The 22,058-nt window shown below is 44.0% G+C and overlaps 1 protein-coding gene across 1 annotated transcript in view; it reads left to right on the plus strand.

Annotated features, from left to right (window-relative positions):
- Positions 1-22,058, plus strand: part of LOC126175844 (neprilysin-1-like) — a 664,937-nt gene that overhangs the window by 469,347 nt on the left and 173,532 nt on the right. Inside the window, exon 4 of the mRNA XM_049922848.1 lies at positions 1,907-1,990. Coding sequence (XP_049778805.1) covers positions 1,907-1,990 — 84 coding nt within the window. The remainder of the gene's footprint in view (positions 1-1,906; positions 1,991-22,058) is intronic.

Here is a 22,058-nt window from a genome sequence, read left to right on the forward strand (position 1 = left end):
ACTGACACCACGACACCGCCAAGCATGGATACTCTGGCGTCGTGAAAGACTTGATAGTAGAAGGACGCATCGTTGTCTTTAGTGATGAAAGCAGGTTTTGTTTGCATGCGAGTGATGGATGTACACGTGTATGGCATAGGCCTGGTGAGTTGCCTATTGCAGAGTGCCATCCCAGGTTTCATGGTGTGGTGCGGCTATCAGCTACAACTCCCGAGTACATTTGGTGTTTTTGCAGGGTAAAGTGGCATTTAACCGCTAGATTAGACAGGCTTTTATCTCCGTGCTACGTTATTTCTTTGAGAGGAAGGTGATGTGCTTTTTAGCAGGGCAATGCACGTCCACATACGGCTGCTGCGACACGACGTGTTCGTTGTGGTGTATAACAATTAGCCTGGACAGAAAGGTACCAGATCTCTCGCCAAGTGAACACATATGGGACATGATGACGCGGGAAGTTACTCGTTCCCTAGGGCCTGCAAGTACTATTGCCGAACTGCAAGAAAAGGCGCAAGATGAGTGGCACAATGTATGCAGGATGCCATTCGCGACATTGCTGTTCGCGTTGGTCGAGATCCAATGACGGTTAGCAGAATAGGGAATCGGTGGGTTCCGGAGGGTAATACGGAACGTGCTGGATCCCAACGGCCTCGTATCACTAGCAGTCGAGATGACAGGCATCTTATCCGCGTGGCTGTAACGAATCGTGGTTCAAATGGCTCTGAGCACTATGGGACTTAACTTCTGTGGTCATCAGTCCCCTAGAACTTAGAACTACTTAAACCTAACTAACCTAAGGACATCACACACATCCATGCCCGAGGCAGGATTCGAACCTGCGACCGTAGCAGTCCCGCAGTTCCGGACTGCTCGCCTAGAACCACTAGACCACCGCGGCCGGCAACGAATCGTGAAGCCACGTCTCGATCCCTGAGTGAACAGACGGGGACGTTTGCAAGACGACAACCATCTGCACGAACAGTTCGACGACGTTTGCAGCAGCATGGACTATCAGCTCGGAGACCATGGCTGCGGTTACCCTTGACGCTGCATCACAGACAGGAGCGCCTGCGATGGTGTACTCAACGACGAACCTGGATGCACTAATGGCAAAACGTCATTTTTTCGGACGAATCCAGGTTCTGTTTACAGCATCATGATGGTCGCACCCGTGTTTGGCGACATCGCGATGAACGCACATTGGAAGCGTGTATTCGTCATCGCCATACTGGCGTATCACCCGGCGTGATGGTATGGGGTGCCATCGGTTACTCGTCTCGGCCACCTCTTGTTCGCAATGACGGCACTTTGAACAGTCAACGTTACATTTCAGATATGTTACGACCCGTGGCTCTACCCTTCATTCGATCCCTGCGAAACACTACATTTCAGCAGGATAATGCACGACCGCATGTTGCAGGTCCTGTAAGGGCCTTTCTGGATACAGAAAATGTTCGACTGCTGCCCTGGCCAGCACATTCTCCAGATCTCTCACCAGTTTAAAACGTCTGGTCAATGGTGGCCGAGCAACTAGCTCGTCACAATACGCCAGTCACTATTCTTGATGAACTGTGGTATCGTGTTGAAGCTGCATGGGCAGCTGTACCTATACACGTCAACCAGGCTCTGTTTGACTCAATTCCCAGGCGTATCAAGGCCGTTATTACAGCCAGAGGTGGTTGTTCTGGGTTCTGAATTCTCAGCATCTATGCACCCAAATTGCGTGAAAATGTAAGCACATGTCAGTTCTAGTATAATGTATTTGTCCAATGAATACGCGTTTATAATCTGCATTTCTTCTTGATGCAGCAATTTTAATGGCCAGTAGTGTATATACTTCATTAATATATAGTGTATACTGAGTACGTTTTTGATCTGGAGCCTGAATGCGATTTCTGAAATGTTGCAGGGGTACTCGAGGAGCCCATCAACGAGCTGGACAGCGAGGCGACGCAGAAGGCTAAGCGCTTCTACAACTCCTGCATGAACATCCGTAAGTACACCACGGCTCACTGTAGCGGTAGCAGTAGCGCCGTGGCACTAACCGTAGGTGAGCAAGCCCCTTCATCTGCCAGTAGCTACTTCCATTCCTGGCTCTAAATACACATATGTATAATATGTCCAACACAGAAAAGATTCTATTTTTACTACTTACTGTATGCTATAACAAGGCAAGGTTTAGGAAACAGCGTTAGTTTTCGTGTCCATGACGATAGCGATATCCTGAGAACAGGTAAACAAAAATGGCCGTAGGCTGTGTACATTCATTAAATGGAAATATAGTGCAAGAAATAAAAAGAAAAAAGATACATTGAAGCGCCAAAGAAACTGGTCCAGGTATGCGTATTCAAATACAGAGACATGTAAACAGGCAGAATACTGCACTGCAGTCGGCAGCGCCTATATAAGACAACAAGTGTCTGCCACAATTATTAGATCGGCTACTGCTGCTACAATGGCAGGTTACCACGATTTAAGTGAATTTGAACGTTTGTTCTAATCGGCGCACGAGCGGTAGGACACAACATCACAGAGGTAGCGATGAAGTAGGGATTTTCCCATACGACCATTTCTCGAGTGTACCGTGAATATCACGAATCCGGTAACACATCAAATCTCCGTCATCGCTGGGGCCGGAAAAAATCCTGCAAGAACGGGACCAACGACGGTTGAAGAGAATTGTTCAACGTGACAGAAGTGCAACCCTTCCATAAACTGCTGCAGATTTCAGTGCTCGGACATCAAGAAGTGTCAGTGTCAGAACCATTCAATGCAGCGTCATCGCTATTGGCTTTCAGAGGCGAAGGCCCAGTCGTGTACCCTTGATGACTGCACAACATAAAGCCTTACATCTTGCCTGAGCCCGTCAACTGCGACATTGGACTGTCGATGAACGGAAACGTGTTGCCTGGTGGACCCAGTGTCTTCTCATATTGTATAGAACGGATGGACGTGTACGGGTACGGAGACAACCTCGTCAATCCACGGACCCTGCATGTCAGCAGGGGACTGTTGAAGCTGGTGGATGCTCTGTAATTGTGTGGGGCGTGTGCAGTTTGAGTGATATGGGACCCCTGATACGTCTAGATACGACTCTGCGTGGTGATACGTACGTAAGCATCCTATCTGATCGCCTAAATCCATTCATGTCCATTGTGCATTCCGACGGACTCGTGCAATTCCAGCAGGACAATGCGGCACTCCACATGTCCAGAATTGCCACAAAGTGGTTCCATGGACACGTTTCTGAGTTTAAACACTTCCGCTGGCCACCAGACTCTCCAGACATGAACATTAATGAGAATATCTGGGATGCCTTGCAACGTGCTGTTCAGAATATATCTCCACCGCCTCGTACTCCAACGGATGTAGGGAGGGCCCGACAGGATTCATGGTGCAAATTCCCTCCAGCACTAGTTCAGGCATTAGTCGAGTCCATGCCACGTCGTGTTGCGGCATTTCTGTGCGCTCGCAGGGGCCCTACACAATATTAGGCGCGTGTACCAGTTCCTTTGGCTCTTCAGTGTAATTTGATCGATGGGGCCAGGAAATCGGTAAATTCGCATTCTAAGCATTCTATGTTGCTTACCTTGCCACAAGTGATATACATGAGGCAAACGTTCGCTGAAATGTAGTAGCGTCGTCCACGAACAGCTTCACGGAGCTGATAAAAGAAGAAAATATGATGTTGCTCGACTCTTCCTAGAAGAACGCTCGACGGTAAACTTCTCCGTGGCGAACAAGGCCTCTACTGTACTGGAGTTTATTGAGCACCTGCCTAACGTTCACGCGCTTACTAAACGATCTTCAAACGAAACTGTCCCGCTCGTTTAGTAAGAGTAGTGTCTGGAGATAAATTTAAACTCACTGTTGTTGATACTGTAATAAAAGTCGGCGAGTGGGAAGCCTGCTGCTTCGGCTGCAAGGAGAGTGGCTGGATGGATGGCGGTGTCCGCTGATAGTGAGGGTGTCTGGCCGCTCGCAGTGTGACGACAGACCTGGGAACGATGGACACAGAGAACTTGCCCCACTCTCGGATATGCTTATCAAGACGCCTTGCGACCCGCAGTCACTGGAACCCGTGGCTGGTCTGGGAACTCCGAGGCTCTTTTGAAAACCCGGAATGGAGGTGTGTAGGAGGTTTCCAAGTCTTGCTGTCGCGTAGACAGTAATAGACGTGGCTATCGGGCCGCCGTTATATCGGTAAATTCGTACAAAGGAGCAAAAGAGGTAGTGGGGGTACCAGTGACCAATGACAGTTCGTCCTTGAGTTTGTTTATGAGACAGCCATTCGTAAGAGACCGGGAGAGCGGTGTGCTGACCCCACGCCTCTCCTATCCGCATCCTCCGCTGAGGATGACACGGCGGTCGGATGGTCCCGTAGGCCACTCGTGGCGTGAAGACGGAGTGTATTCGTAAGAGGGCAGAGACCTAGGCTTATGTACCAGACTACAGGAGTGGAAAGAGTAGTGAAGGCAGTGAGGTTCGTCCGTAGTCGAGGCCGGTGTGAAGTGGCGGCGGCGGCGGCGGCGTGAGGAGTCGAAAGCACCTTGCAGAAAGAAGGTGGCAGGTCAGCAAGGTCAGGTAGAGAACGGAGAGGCGCAGCGCTCACTTCAGAGCTAAGGCGCCGTAGTAAACTTTCTATAGTTTCACTTATGGGTGGGAGCAAATGCATTTCTGTTGAGTAGACTACTATAGGACCGGTAGTTCGTGGGTTTTGAAGGACTAAGGGTGGAACAGGGTCTAGTCTAAATCTTATTGGTCATAGTGTAAAGAAGCAAGAGACTAGAGAAGGACTTATTTGTCGAAGTGTAAAAGGATGGAAATGGATATTAAAGCATGTAAACAGAAACCCTTTTTAATTTTAATTTAAACTGCCATGTCCTTTTAACAGTTAGTCTCTCCACCTGCAAGTGTTAACTGTCCTTTGTGCCGTCCTGCCCTTTCTAAGATCCGTCATAATCTTTGTGTGATGATAATCATGGCTTGTGTGTATTGCCTGTATTTTACATTAGTTTTCCAACTGTCAGATGGGCCACTGATTTTTGTTTACAATGATTTCCCTTGTCTCACGGGATGAACCTCCAGTAGTGTGGCTGGCAATCGAAAATAATAAGAGTTTTCAGTGTTGGACGAGTTGATATTAAAAGCTACCGAGATCAATTGCATTTGAGTTGATTAAGTATCACTCTTAAGGGAGGGAACATTGCAAAACGTGCCTATCTTCATTGGATCATCTATGTGTTTCTATTAAGCAACATGATAAAGGCCCCAGGTTGATGAATTATACTCAAGAATCGATCGACGAGTGTTTAGTAAGCTACTTCTTTCGTGGATGAATTACATTTCCTTTAAATTCTTCCAGTGAATCTCAACATGGCATCGGCTTGTCCTACAGTTACTTTTATGTAATCATTCCATTTTATGTGGCTCCGAATGGTACAGTAGTTAGTGATTGCACAGATTTGTAGCTGAGACGCCCTGCTAAACCCGCAGGGCAGGACAAGCAGTAGGAATTGTGGAAGGGAGCCAAAATGACTGGCTGTCAGTTACACTCCAAACATAACAGTTTATTTAGTTGCCCAAACATTAAAGCGCAACTTCTAAGTTCGACTATCGACATAAAACGTCTTTACTTCTAAAACGGCTGAAGGCCCATGAATTAAATACAACTGCTATAATAGTAATAATAATAATAATTATTATTATTATTTCTATTTTTCTCAGACCTTAGGTCTGGTTAAAAATGGAAAGTGACACGGACCTTCATCAAGCGTGACTTCCTTTTACCTGTACGGTATATGTTACATTGTATTTAGGAACTTTCGGGTTATTGAACACGTATCAATAATTACGGATTTCTGTAGTTGTATATATACGTTTGGATGTAGCTGTATTGCGTTGATGTACTGATGGATATTGTGTGGTATGACTCCTGTAGTTGATAGTATAATCGGTATAATGTCAACTTTATCCTGATGCCACATGTCCTTGTGTTCCTCAGCCAGTTGGATGTATTTTTCAATTTTTTCTCCTGTTTTCTTCTGTATATTTGTTGTATTGGGTATGGATATTTCGATTAGTTGTGTTAATTTCTTCTTTTTATTGGTGAGTATGATGTCAGGTTTGTTATGTGGTGTTGTTTTATCTGTTATAATGGTTCTGTTCCAGTATAATTTGTATTCATCATTTTCCAGTACATTTTGTGGTGCATACTTGTATCTGGAAACGTGCTGTTTTATTAGTTTTATGGCAAGTTGTTGATGTATTATTTTTGCTACATTGTCATGTCTTCTGGGGTAGTCTGTATTTGCTAGTATTGTACATCCACTTGTGATGTGATCTACTGTTTCTATTTGTTGTTTGCAAAGTCTGCATTTATCTGTTGTGGTATTGGGATCTTTAATAATATGCTTGCTGTAATATCTGGTGTTTGATTCTGTATTGCAATCATGAGTCCTTCCGTCTCACTGTATATATTGCCTTTTCTTAGCCATGTGTTGGATGCGTCTTGATCAATGTGTGGCTGTGTTAGATGATACGGGTGCTTGCCATGTAGTGTTTTCTTTTTCCAATTTACTTTCTTCGTATCTGTTGATGTTATGTGATCTAAAGGGTTGTAGAAGTGGTTATGAAATTGCAGTGGTGTAGCCGATGTATTTATATGAGTGATTGCTTTGTGTATTTTGCTACTTTCTGCTCGTTCTAGAAAGAATTTTCTTAAATTGTCTACCTGTCCATAATATAGGTTTTTTATGTCGATGAATCCCCTTCCTCCTTCCTTTCTGCTTAATGTGAATCTTTCTGTTGCTGAATGTATGTGATGTATTCTATATTTGTGTCATTGTGAACGTGTAAGTGTATTAAGTGCTTCTAGTTCTGTGTTACTCCATTTCACTACTCCAAATGAGTAGGTAAATATTGGTATAGCATAAGTATTTATAGCTTTTGTCCTTCCTTGCTGTCAATTCTGTTTTCAATATTTTTGTTAGTCTTTGTCTATATTTTTCTTTTAGTCCTTCTTTAATGTTTGTATTATCTATTCCTATTTTTTGTCTGTATCCTAGATATTTATAGGCATCTGTTTTTTCCACCGCTTCTATGGAGTCACTGTCGTTATTCAATATGTAATCTTCTTGTTTAGTGTGTTTTCCCTTGACTATGCTATTTTTCTTACATTTTTCTGTTCCAAAAGCTATATTTATATCATTGGTGAATACTTCTGTTATCTTTAGTAATTGGTTGAGTTGTTGATTTGTTGCAGCCAGTAGTTTTAGATCATCCATGTATAGCAAATGTGTGATTTTGTGTGGGTATGTTCCAGTATTATTGTATCCATAATTTGTATTACTTAGCATGTTGGATAGTAGGTTCAGAGCAAGACAGAACCAGAGAGGACTTAATGAGTCCCTTGGTATATTCCACGCTTACTCTGTATTGGCTGTGATGTGATATTATATGAATTTGTTTGGATATTAAGTGTGGTTTTCCAGTTTTTCATTACTATGTTTAGGAACTGTATCAATTTAGGATCTACTTTGTATATTTCCAATATTTGTAGTAACCATGAGTGGGATACACTATCAAAAGCTTTTTGGTAATTAATGTATGCGTAGTGTAGCGACCTTTGTTTAGTTTTAGCTTGATATGTCACCTCTGTATCTATTATCAGTTGCTCTTTACATCCTCGTGCTCCTTTGCAGCTGCCTTTTTGTTCTTCATTTATAATTTTGTTCTGTGTTGTATGTGTCATTACTTTCTGTGTAAGGACTGAAGTTAATATTTTGTAGATTGTTGGTAGGCATGTATTATTATTATTATTATTATTATTATTATTATTATTATTATTATTGGGACAGAAGGCTCTAGGCTTTAAATAATATTTAAGGCCAAGCGATGTAAGTCTTGACTAGTCAGGTAGACTAAGTTTATAAAAGCGGCTGAAGGCCCATAAATTTAAAACAACATAACTACAATAACCTTTCAATAGGCAGAAGTCCCAAGCTTTATGACCAATAAGAAACCTTACTTCAAACGGCTGAAGGCCTTTGCTTAAAAAAAAAAAAAAACTGCAACCAATTTTCCAAGGCAGAAGGCCCAAAGGTTTCAACCTTAAATAGTATTTAAGCCCAAGTGATGTAAGACTTGATAAATAAGAATGTTAAAACTTAAAGTGGCTGAAGGCCTATGCCTTTTAAAAACAATACAACGACCATAAATTTTCAACAGGCATAAAGCCCACAGCTTTATCTTCCAAAAGGTAGTATTTGATAAGTAGGATGCTTAAAACTTAAAGCGACTGAAGGCCCATGCTTTTAAAAACAGCCGGCCGGGGTGGCCGAGGGATTCTAGGCGCTACAGTCTGGAACCGCGCGACCGCTACGGTTGCAGGTTCGAATCCTGCCTCGGGCATGGATGTGTGTGATGTCCTTAGGTTAGTTAGGTTTAAGTAGTTCTAAGTTCTAAGGGACTGATGGCCTTAGAAGTTAAGTCCCATAGTGCTTAGAGCCATTTGAACCATTTCTTTAAAACAATACACTACAGTAAATTTTCAACAGGCAGAAAGTCCAAGCTTTATCTTCGGACAATGTAAGACTTGCCCAATTTAGAAAAAAATTACTTTTAAAACGACTGAAGACCTTTGATTTTAAAAACACAATTACAAGCATAAAAATTCCAATCATCGGCTATGAGTCATTAAAAATACACAATTAAACGCCAACAAGAAAGGCAGTATAGGCAACGGCGCCCAGAAGTTTCCAGGGGGCTCGGTCTGCCCTTGAAATCTTAACGTCCGCTTAGGTGAGACTATACTCGATCCGCCAGTAACACAACCAAGGGACAGTCAGGGACGCACCAACAAAACGACTTGCTAACCACCGACCAGTATACGATAATTCCAAAGCCAAAACGTTACAGACATAGCCGCCCACAACCAAATATACATTAAGCTGTCAAAACTACACACCGTGTTGGACAGCAACAACAGGTGAGGAAAGGACGCTGCCTGAATTTACGTCAGAGACCAGGGCAGGTAACCGGAACACTAACGGCCACAAGGCAGAAAATTCCGCTGGTGCACTTGAATTTCAAACGACAGATATAGTTAATTCCACCACACAGCAGCTAAATCTTCACCAGCTCGAACACTCGCTGTTGCTCCCAGGAATACCGTCTACAGCGAACCACCAACCAAGGGGACAACATGAACAGACGTGGCTTCGGTAGTTAAACCACCACTCAACTTTCATGTCCTGGGTCGGTGAGCCACGAACCTTGTAGCACTCGGAACAGCCCCCACACGCTCCGACACTGCATAGAGACTGCCAGCGGGTCCGGCCGACTGCGCCGCGCGGAGACTTGCTTACTGATCTGCTCCAACCGACCGACTCACTGCCTGTACGCTGACAACATTTAAAACAAGTTGTCAGTGGAAATGACACCAACTACACACACAGTTTGACAAACACTTGCACGAAGACTTGGAACGACACTCAGCAATGGCTGTGCAATCACGAAGACAAATCGGGAATCTATACAGACACACAGCGATCGGCGAACCAATTCACGTCGTCCAATAGGACGACCGACCAACGATCCACGAAGACCGTGCCCGGCTTAAGTGATGCGTGGTGACAACGGTTGGGCGAGCCATGGACGTCCAGGCATCACTGCTGCTCCAATCCGACTAAACTAATGCCGCATTCCAACTCCACGACTGGCAGGTCCGAACTGCCCTCCTGGCGCGTTCCATCTGACTCTACGACGGACGACAACCGGGAAGTAATAACTGTGCAGTGAAGACAACACGTGAGGGCTATATCGATAGGCGCTGTTGCTGCCGCTGACGGGCAGACAAAGCAGCAACTTAGTGACAACAGAAACTAAAACTAACAAACGAGGTGGCAACACGAAAAAAGAAAACCAGGAGGTAAAATAAGAGATGGCTCGATCGCGAGCCACTCGCGGCTCAGTAGCCAATAGCGTAATCGAAAACTAATTGCTCTCTTCTCCTATGCATCCCCAATATATTAGTTTCATTTATATTCAGAGCCAAATGCCAGTCCTTGCATTTCGCTGCAGTGTTCTAGCACTGCAGCTTTCCTAAAAACAATATTATCGCCGGTAAATAGCCCCATGGAACTTCCTACGTTGTCCACTGCATCATTTATAGAGGGCCTCTATCCTAAAAGTCGTCAGGCGCATTTTCTCTGGTGTTTCAATAGATATTTTGAATTTCGTTTTTACATTGTATAGCTGGAATCAGCCCAAGCAAATAGTTCTCATCATGAAACTTCCTGGCAGATTAAAACTGTGTGCTGGACCGAGACTCGAACTCGGGACCTTTGCCTTTCGCGGGCAAGTGCTCTACCGACTGAGCTACCCAAGCACGACTCACGACCCGTCCTCACAGCTTTACTTCTGCCAGTACCTCGTCTCCTATCTTCCAAAGTTAACAGAAGCTCTCCTGCGAAAGGCAAAGGTCCCGAATTCGAGTCTCGGTCCGGCAAACAGTTTTAATCTGCCAGGAAGTTTCATGTCAGCGCACACTCCGCTGCAGAGTGATAATCTGATTCTGGAAACATCCCTCAGGCTGTGGCTAAGCCATGTCTCCGCAATATCCTTTCTTTCAGGAGTGCTAGTTCTGCAAGGTTCGCAGGAGAGCTTCTGTAAAGTTTGGAAGGTAGGAGACGAAGTACTGGCAGAAGCAAAGCTGTGAGTACCGGGCGTGAGTCGTGCTTCGGTAGCTCAGATGGTAGAGCACTTGCCCGCGAAAGGCAAAGGTCGCGAATTCGAGTCTCGGTCCGGTACGCAGTTTTAATCTGTCAGGAAGTTTCATATCAGCGCACACTCCGCTGCAGAGTGAAAATCTCATTCTGGAGTTCTCATCATGTCTTTCATGTGACCCCTCATTTTCGATGGAAAACGGCGAATTGTTTCCCGTTAGAAAGAAAATGATTTTTAAAGCGCAATTTTACGTGCCCATTCGACAGAGCGGTCCCAGATTAGTCCAGGGCGATATTCGTTTTATCCATATGTATTAATAGGGACAATAAATCTAGAAGAATAACGAGTAACGCAGTAGCGACAGTACTGCCATGGCCCGCACTGAATGCTAGCGCCGAATATCAGCGCTACTGAGTCGCTGCTGGAGCAATAGTTATTCTTCGTGTTTGACTGTCACTGTCAATGATGATGATGAGATCCCATACTCCGAGGAGTGTAGGGAACGATGCCGGAGACCAGCACCGCCGATTAGGCAAGGTCGTAGCGGAGGTGTTTGCCATTGTCTTCCTCCGACCTTAATGGGGATGCGTGATGATGATAAATACAACACAACAACACCTATTCATCTCGAGGCAGGGAAAATCCCTGACCCCGCTGGGAATTGAACCCGGGACTCAATGCACGGGAAGCGAGAACGCTACCGCAAGACCACAAGCTGCAGTGTCAACAGATAAAACAAATACCGCTAGACTAATATGGGTCCACGCTATCGTATGGATACGAAAAATTGCGCTTTATAAGTCATTTTGTTTGTATTGGGAAAGAATCCGACGCCTGCCGTCGGTACTGGGCGTCGCATTAAAACGTGATGAGTATCATTTTTTTGGGCTGACTCCAGCATCACAATGCAAAAGCGACATTGCAAATATCTGCCGAAACACCACAAAAAATGCGCCTGACGACCCTTAGGAGAGACACCCTGTTTCTTTCTTATACAGGAACATTTCCTTAGGGTATTTCCACAAAGACTTTCACATTGTCCATTTCGAACCGTTAAGAACAACGTGCTGAGTTCTATCAACAAGGACGTCCTGAATCCAGCCATTAATCCGGTTTGATGTTATTATTCAGCTTATCGCTAAAACAATTTGTCTACGAACTTCCAGCACACTGAAGGAGCCGTTGGTCAGCAACCGCTGTTAATCAGCACAATAAAAAGCCAGTCCAAAGTTGCAAATTTTACTTTTTTTTGTTCACTCGATGACTAGTTTCGGGCCGAGATCCATTTTCAAATCATCGTAACATAGTGAAAAATGGTATTTCCGAAGATATGTAAACCATATCAAAAATATGGAGCCAACAGATGCAGCCCATACAATTATCTGTACTTTGGAGTGGTTTATCATTGTACTGACACAATTTTTTATCGTCAACAGGAACATAAAGATATAATGGGCGATTTTTCCACTGTGTACAAACGCTAGGGATTGATCGACGAGGGGATACGAAACAAAAAAGGTCTCATGAACTTAAGTCCGGGAATCTATGGTTTCCATAGCAGAGACCATTTATTCAACCATCCTTTGTTACAGAGACTGCTGGTTAATACGCGCTGTACCATGAAGCCACAGCTACAGTCTGCATGGTTTCCTCGTAATGGGTGGTACTGTTTCTCATACGTCATGCCCTAGCGCCTTTTCCTGACACAATAATTGGTAATCTTGTGTCCGATTCACTTCTCTTGCTGACTCCCCTCGTAGTGGATGTGCTACAGCGTTGTACAAAATGGTTCCGTATTCCAGTCGAGAGCTAGCCGACATGGTGTTTACTTACGGAAAGGTAAATCGCAATGGACGACGGGCAGCAAGGTTGCATCAGGATACCTATCCCCGCTGACGACAACCACAGCATTCAGTGTTTGCAACAGTGTTTCTCCGTTTTTCTGAGGCAGGGTAGTTTCAGAAAGCAGGAAATCATGAAAGACGTACCCGAAATGTTAGTACACCAGACCTGCAGGAAAATGTGATTAACACAGTCGAAGACGACTGCCTTGTCAGTACCAGGCAGTTGGCCTGCCAGTACAGGGTAAGCCAGACGACCGTGTGGAACATTCTCCTTGACAACTGTTACTACGCTTATCACTTACGGCGAGTGCAGGGCGTACAAGCGACAAACTTTCCACACCTGGAGCAGGTATGTCACTGGTTTCTTCACCAGGCAACCACGATACTGGGATTTGTGTCATCCACCCTATTCAGCGATGAGGCCTCCTTTATGCGGAGTGGTATCTTCAACTTTCATGACAGTCATCTGTGGAGTAGTATGCAGACACACTGTTACATCTTGACTCGAGTCAAGATGGTGTACTCAGTAATGAAACAAAGCAGTAGGCTCTGCCAGAAATATGGACTCTTAGACAGTGTGTCTAATAGTATATTTTAATACGGCAGTATGACATCTTAGGCAATTTATAACACGTAAAACACTTGATAATGGCACTTTGAAGCCGAAATCACGATTGTGTAAGTGTAAATGTAACACTGTAAATACACAACAGTCTAATGGCGGTACTGACTTTAAAGAAATATATTATGACTGGGTTCCCGCATTATGAAAAAATTATAAAATAAATTTATGAGATGGTTTTACATTGTAGTTTTATCTTTTCATGTACCAACATAATGAAAGCCGTTATTCCACACAAGAAATGACAAACGGGAACATATTTCATGGTCTGGCAATTCGAAGCCACCGTCGATCCTGTGTCTTGTATCTACATCCACATATGCATGATTACGCTGCAATTCATACCTAAGTGACTAACTAGAGGGTTCATCGAACCACCCCTAGACTGTTTATCTACCGTCTCACTCTCCAACAGCGCGTGGGTAAAGCAAACACTTTCATATCTCCGTGCGATCTCTGATTGCTCTTACTTTATTACAATGATCGATTTCAAATGGCTCTGAACACTATGGGACTTAACATCTGTCCCCTAGACTTAGAACTACTTAAACCTAACTAACCTAAGAACATCACACACATCCATGCCCGAGGCAGGATTCGAACCTGCGACCGTAGCAGTCGCGCGGTTCCGGACTGAAGCGCCTAGTACCGCTGGGTCACCGCGGCCGGCGAAGATCGATTTCAATACGTATATGGGCGTCGTACTTTTTACAAGCGTTCCGTTTTAATTTTATTTACGTAATGGTTCCCCGACGGGGCGACGCTTGGATCAAAATATTACTGGTTATATTGAAATTAAAGGCTCAATGCATATTTTTTACTTTTTAGTCGCCTTTTGGGTATTTTTTAAATTTTTAATTTATGTTTTATTTCATGCTGTTTAAACGTTATAAATTTATATTAGACCCGATACGATCGACACTTGGTCCCCACAATCATACAGTTACTTTCCGGGACGAAACACGAAACTGCTATGCGAGCTCTTGCCTCGCCGAAATCTGCATAGATGTATTTTCATAAATATTATCACAGTAATAAGATTTTGGCAATGCGATGTCGCACGTGCGGTTATGAATTTCAATCTGTAATTATTATTGCGACTTTTGTCTTTTCTTTTATATTTTGTTCGCTTATGCGATTTGCATACTTCTTTTTTTAATTCACACATATATCCATTTACTATGTTTTAGTACATATTTCGATAATTTAGGTAACAGTCAGAAGAAAGTGGTCTGCCATTGCGCTCTCTTGTAATAGCCTTGAGCTCGTTGGTGACGCACCGCATCCTGTACTCGTCCATCGCAAAGTTATAACACCTGTTGACGGGCATGTAAGGGCCAGAAACCTGTCGTGTTTAAGTACTGAAAAATAAAAAGAACTGGAGCGGTATTTTCAGCCAGTGCTCTGCCTAAACTATTAGGGAAAAATCATTTGATTTAGTACTGAATTATAGACCTCAAGAAACTCCAAAAAAAGTCTGCGAGAGCATGTGTTTATGTTCTACAATTGAGTCACAATCATCCTTTTTCTGCTTTGTAGGTGCTGCAGAGAGCGGCTTCAAAAGACAAAAATCATCATTTTTGGTCAGCTGTGAAATCTAAACATAAATTCTCGCCGACTTTTCTTGAGCTCTACAATCTGGTAATTCGTAACTTGATGTAGCTCTTATGTATTACGTAGCGTATACCAAGAGAGACAGCTGGCGGAAAACTTTTTTACTTAATTTCACTGATGAAACCTAGACAGCTGAACGGACTTTCATGGGACATAATTAAGAATCATCCCGATTAAAAAAGCTTTAAAATAAAAAAACAACATCTTTTAATCGGACCTTTCGTTTGGAAGGTACGACGGCACGGAGAGATACACAGATGCACGAGTACACGTTAAACCCGTAACACCCCTCTATTTGCAGTCAAGGGTTCTACATCTACGTCTACATAAATACTCCGCAAATCACATTTAGGTGCCTGGGAGAGGGTTCATCGAACCACCTTCACAATAATTCTCTTTTATTCCAATCTCGAACAGTGCACGGAAAAAAACAGCACCTATATCTTTCCGTGCAGGCTCTGATATCCGTTATTTTATTATGATGATTGTTTCTTTCTACGTAGCTCGCCGTCAATAAAATATTTTCGCATTCGGAGGAGAAAGTTGGTGACTGAAATTTAGTGACAAGATTCCGCGGCAATGAAAAACACCTTTCTTTTTAATTATGACCACCTCAAATCCTGTAACTGCCCTTCTTTGAACTTTCTCGATGTACTCCGTCAGTCCTATCTGGAAAGGGTCCCACACCGCGCAGCAATATTTAAAAGAGGACGGACAAGTGTAGCGGAGGCAGTTCCTTTAGTAGATATGTTAAATTTTCTGCCAATAAAGCGCAGTCTTTGATTAGCCTTCGCCACGACATTTTCTGTGTGTTCCCTCTAGTTTAAGTTGTTCATTATTGTAATTCCTAGGTATTTAGTAGAATTTAGATTTGACTGATTTATCGTGTAACTGAAGTTTAACGGAATTCTTTTAGCACTCATGTGGATGATCTCGCACTTCTCGTTATTTATGGTCAATTGCCAATTTTTGCACCATACAGATACCTTTTATAACTCGTTTTGCAGTTTGTTTTGATTATCAGATCACAGTATCTGACGACAGCGTCATCTACAAACAACCTAAGACAACTTCTCAGATTGTCTCCTGAATTGTTTATACAGATAAGGAACAGCAAAGGGCCTATAACACTACCTTGGAGTTACGAGGGTGACTCAAATGAAAACCTTAAATCTGTAGTAACAAATCGAAATTTCGCGCCGTTATCCTGTAAGTTGGTAAGCGTGCTACAAACAGCGTGCAGAATGGCCTGTAGGTGGCAGAATAGTGCAAATGCACACATACCGTCGCAGTATCAGTATAAAGATGGCCACCGCACTTGCGACTTGGACCAGGGAAGAACAGCGTTCTGTTATTCGGTTTTAGCGTAGTGAAGGTGTGAAACCTATTGAAATTCATCGACGAATGAAGGTTCAGTACTGTGATGCATGTTTGTCACAGCAGCAAGTCTACGAATGGAGTAGGAAGTTCGCAAATGGTGTGACTTCAGTGGAAGATGCTCCTCGTCCAGGTCAGGCACAACGAGTTGTGACTCCACAGAACATTGCAGCAGCTGAAGCCATAGTGAAGGAAAACCGCGAGTGACACTGAATGACATTGCAGCATGTTTACAGATTAGTCATGCCTCAACACACCAAATTGTGCATGATGTGCTCCAGTTTCACAAAGTGTCCGCAAGATGGATGCCACGGCAGCTGACTCCTGAAATGTGAGAACGACGTGTTGACGCTTGTGAAGAACTTCTTCGGCACTTTGAACGAGTAAGTGATGGCTTCCTTGCAAGAATCGTTACTGGGGACGAAACGTGGGTTCACTTCCACCAACCGGAAACGAAGAGAGCGAGCAAGGAATGGCGCCATTCCTCATCACCAAAACCAAACAAGTTTCGAACAGAACCATCAGCAGAGAAGGTTATGCTGACTTTCTTTTGGGACGAAAATGGCGTCATTTTGGAGCAGTACATGCCTAGAGGAACCACTGTCACCAGTGCATAATACACAGATCTCCTAAAAAATCATCTGCGGCCTGCAATCAAATCAAAGCGACGCGGATTGCTGTCAGCAAGTGTCCTTTTGCAACATGACAATGCAAGACCCCAGACTGCCCATACAGCAGTTGCAACAATCACTGACCTGCATTTTGAGTGTCTTCCTCATCCACCATTCTCACCAGACCTTGCCCCAAGTAATTTCCATATGTTTGGACCACTCAAGGACGCAATGGGAGGAAAGAAGTTCCGTTCTGATGAAGAGGTACGCCACGCGGTGCATGAGTGGTTGCACGGATTACCAAAATAACTTTTTTCTAAAGGAATTTATGAACTTTGTAAGCGCTGGAGGACTTGCATTGAGCGTGGGGGAGATTATGCTGAAAAGTGATACAGCTTTGTACCACTTCTGCACAATAAATAATATTTAAAAAAATATTTAAGGTGTTCACTTTACTCACCTCGTAAAAATGACTTTCACAAGGCTACACGTTTTTCGTAACTGAACGTTCAATTCTTCAATGCAGTGCCCTGGCATCCTTTAAGCTACACGTGCCTCCCGGCTAGCGGTAAATGAATATGAGCGATAGAGGCAGCCAGTGTTGTGGACTGGCAAGACAGCCAACCCACAGTGACGGGTAGCCGAAAGGCACGCGTTAAAGCTCACGCAGACTGGCGTGAGGTCTGGAACAGTTAAGGGAAATTATAGTAGCAAATAAAGTACGTAGTTGATGTAATACTTAACTTTAATCCATAATTGGTGTAAATCTCTCTTGACTGTACATGCTTCAATACCTCAATATTAACTGGTAATGGCGCCTTGCTCGGTCGTAGCAAATGACGTAGCTAAAGGCTATGCTAACTATCGTCTCGGCAAATGAGAGCGTAGTTGTCAGTGTAGCATCGCTAGCAAAGTCGGCTGTACAACTGGGACGAGTGCTAGGACGTCTCTCTACATCTGCCGTGTGGCGGCGACCGGTCTGCTATCACTGACAGTGGCGACACGCGGATCCGACGTATACTAGCGGACTGCGGCCGATTTAAAAGGCTACCACCTAGCAAGTGTGGTGTCTGGCGGTGACACCACAGCCAGACCATCGACTGCGTCTCCTGGCATTCGTACGCAATTGAAAATTAAGCTAATCTGGTCCTAGACTAGGCAGACTCACGTTTTGTTAAGTAAACGACCGCGCGAAACTGCATGTAATTCCTTCCGGAAGTCAAGGACCATGCAGCCAACCTGGGCACCTTTGCCGGCGGCACGCTCATCCTCTGGCGACGCCCCTGCGCTCGGAACACCTGTTGGCAGCGTCTCAGACTCGGCCGGCGTCGCGAGTCGTGCCACCGCTTAGCCGGCTGGCGCTGCGCCCCTGGCGTCGTCTCTATTAGTGGTGCCGCCGCAGATGGGGGCGGCGTGGGAGGTGGCGCGAGCCGTCATTGATTGGCAATCAGGCCGCTAATGACGGGCCATCAAAGCCCGCGGCCGCCTAAATTTGTTTCGCGCTAATTGAGTCACGCAGATCGCCTGCCAGTCACAGCTGCCGCGGCTTAAAACCGGCCGCGCGTACCTCGTTATCGGCCTCTCGCTGTGACGACCGCGGCACGTCCGCTCGCCATTGACGGCCAGAGTCCTCACCGCCGTCCCGCTCTGTGAATTAGCGCCATTTGCAGCGCTACAGGGTCGACCGCAAATTCACGCACGAGCAGGAAACCGCCATCAATTCCGTCTGATTGATATCGCCGAAAATCGCCATTGAATGTGATTGATATCGCTAAAAATCACCAAGTACGTGACTAGCACAAGTCTGTTTAAGCGATTATTACTTTAATCCCTAATGATCAGGCGGGACTTCTCAGTCTCATTCTAAAAAGCTCTATAAAGGTTGGAGCATACGTTTGCAGCTTTTTTGTTTTGCTAGCTGGTATTCCTGTTGCAATGGGATTATTTATCGATTGTCATTTTCAGCGGCGGCTCGTGAGTATACACTCTGGGTGCTCAAAAATTTTTAGATTCAGTTAAATTTGAGAGTGTGAAGCTAGTAGCATCTGCTGTATAACAGTATTAGTCCAGCGGTCTGGGGCGCTGCAGTCCTGGACTGTGCGGCTGGTCCCGGCGGACGTTCGAGTCCTCCCTCGGGCATGGGTGTGTGTGTGTGTGTTTGTCCTTAGGATAATTTAGGTTAAGTAGTGTGTAAGATTAGGGACTGATGACGTTAGCACTTAAGTCTCATAAGATTTCACACACATTTGAACATTTTTGGGTTATGCTTATCAACACCTTCATACACTGAAGCGCCAAAGAAACTGGTATAGGCATGTGTATTCAAATACGGTAGAATACGGCGCCGAGGTCGGCAACGCCTCTATAATACAACAAGTGTATGGCGCAGTTGTTACTGTAGATCGCCTTATTGCTGCGACAGTGGCAGGTTATCAAGATTTTAAGTGAGTTTGAACGTGCTGTTACACTCGGCGCACGAGCGATGGGATACAGCGTCTTCGAGGGAGCGGTGAAGTGGGGATTTTCCCGTAAGACCATTTCAAGAGTGTGCCGTGACTACCGCGAATCCGGTAAAACATCAAATCTCCGTCATCGCTGCGGCCGGAAAAAGATCTTGCAAGAACGGGACCAACGACGACTGAAGAGACTCGTTCAACGAGACGGAAGTGCAACTCTTCCGCAAACTGCTGGAGATTTCAGTGCTGGGCCATCAATAAGTGTCAGTGTGCGAACTATTCAACGAAACATCATCGATATGGGCTTTTGGAGCCAAAGGCCACTTGTGTGCCCTTGATGACTACACGGCACAAAGCTTTACGCCTCACCTCGGCCAGTCCTCACCGACATTGGACTGTTGATGACTGGAAACATGTTGCCTCGTCGGACGAATATTGTTTGAAATTGTATCTAGCGGATGAACGTGCACAGGTATGGAGACCACCTCATGAATCCATGGACGCTGCATGTCAGCAGCGAACTTTTCAAGCTGGTGGAGGCTCTGTAATGCTGTGGGGCGTGTGCAGTTTGAGTGATATAGGACCCCTGTCACGTCTAGATACGATTCTGACAGGTGACACGTACATAATCATCCTGTCTGATCACCAGCATCCATTCACGTCCATTGTGCATACCGACGGGCTTGGATAATTCCAGTAGGACAGTGCGATATCCCACACGCCCAGAATTGCTACAGCGTGGCTCAAGGAACACTCTTCTGAGTTTAAACACTCCCGCTGGCCACCAAACTCTGCAGATATGAACATTATTTAGCATATCTGGGATGCCTTGTAACGTGCTGTTCAGAAGAGATCTCCAGCCCCTCGTACTGTTACGGTTTTATGGACAGCTCTGTAAGATTCATGATGTCAGTTCCCTCCAGCACTACTTCAGATATTAGTAGAGTCAATGCCATATCGTGTCGCGACTTTCTGCGTGCTCGCGAGGGCCCTACACGATATTAGGCGGATGTACCATTGTCTTTGGCTCTTCAGTGTATAGCTGCAACCACCCTAGAAGGAAAACAAAGACAGAGGATGAGATGGTCAGATGAAGTTAACCGACACCTCATGTTCTGTTATTACCAAGCAACAAACCTAGGAACCAACACAACTGGAATCAGATCACAAGTATACACAACATTTATTACCAGATACCCAGAATTAAAATTTTTAACAGAACAACGACTAGCTGTTCAGATTCGTGTAATAATCAAAAATAACAGGATACCCCAGTCAGAATTAGAACACATCAAACAACAAGTACAACAAATACTGGAACAAAATAATGTGCAATCAGAAGAAGAAGAAAATACAGTAATGGACTCAAACATCCGAGAGCAAACAAACAAAGAACAACACACATCAATTAAACAATCAGAGGAAAACAAAATTTTAAGACAGACACCAGAACAAGCACAAGTAGAACACGAAGTGACACACATGTTAGATATAGAAGAAAAATTTCAGCTGACACATAGAATACAAAGACACAAATACAGACATTAGACCATTCTTGCATAGACCGCCAAATAACCCACAAGTCGAAACAACAATAACAACTATCAACACAATCATACACAACAAAATAAATGAAAACTCAACTATGGAAGAGTTACAACTACTGATTTATATAGGAGCACTCACTACACTAAATATACACACTAGGCAGAGATCAGAACCAACCAACACACAGAAGAAACCCACAAAACCAGCATGGCAACACAGGCTACAGATCAGAATAGAAAAACTGAGAAAAGACATTGGACAGCTAACACAATTCATAAGAAATGAAATATCAGAAAAAAACGAAAAAGGTTAGGTAAAATCTCACAACAAGAAGCGATAGAGCAATTAGATGAAAAGAAGCAGAAATTACAGGCATTGGCCAAACGACTTAGAAGATACAAAAAAAGTGAAAATAGAAGGAAACAAAACCAAACATTCAACACAAACCAAAAGAAATTTTACCAGACAATAGATAACACACACATTAAAATAGACAATCCACCAAGCGTAACAGACATGGAACACTTCTGGAGCAACATATGGTCAAACCCGGTACAACATAAGACGCATGCACGGTGCATACAAGCAGAAACAGACACATACAAGATGATACCACAAATGCCTGAAGTGATAATTTTGCAACATGAAGTCATCCAAGCAATTAATGCTACTCACAATTGGAAAGCCCCTGGAAAAGATAAAATACCAAATTTCTGGCTAAAGAAGTTCACCTCAACACATTCACATCTAACTAAATTATTTAACTGTTACATTGCAGACCCATACACATTCCCCGGTACACTTACACATCGAATAACTTATCTGAAACCTGAAGATCAAGCAGACACAGACAACCCATAACATGCCTACCAACAATATACAAAATATTAACTTCAGTAATTACACAGAAATTAATAACACATACAACACAGAACAAAATTATAAATGAAGAACAAAAAGGCTGTTGCAAAGGAGCACAAGGATGTAAAGAGCAACTGATAATAGATGCAGAGGTGACATATCAAGCTAAAACTAAACAAAGGTCGCTACACTACGCATACATTGGTTACCAAAAAGCTTTTGATAGTGTACCCCACTCATGGTTACTACACATATTGGAAATATACAGAGTAGATCCTAAATTGATACAGTTCCTAAACATAGTAATGAAAAATTGGAAAACCACACTTAATATCCAAACAAATTCAAATAATATCACATCACAGCCAATACAGATTAAGCGTGGAATATACCAAGGAGA

This window comes from Schistocerca cancellata, chromosome 3 (assembly GCF_023864275.1).
Source record: "Schistocerca cancellata isolate TAMUIC-IGC-003103 chromosome 3, iqSchCanc2.1, whole genome shotgun sequence".
NCBI classification, from domain to species: domain Eukaryota; kingdom Metazoa; phylum Arthropoda; class Insecta; order Orthoptera; family Acrididae; genus Schistocerca; species Schistocerca cancellata.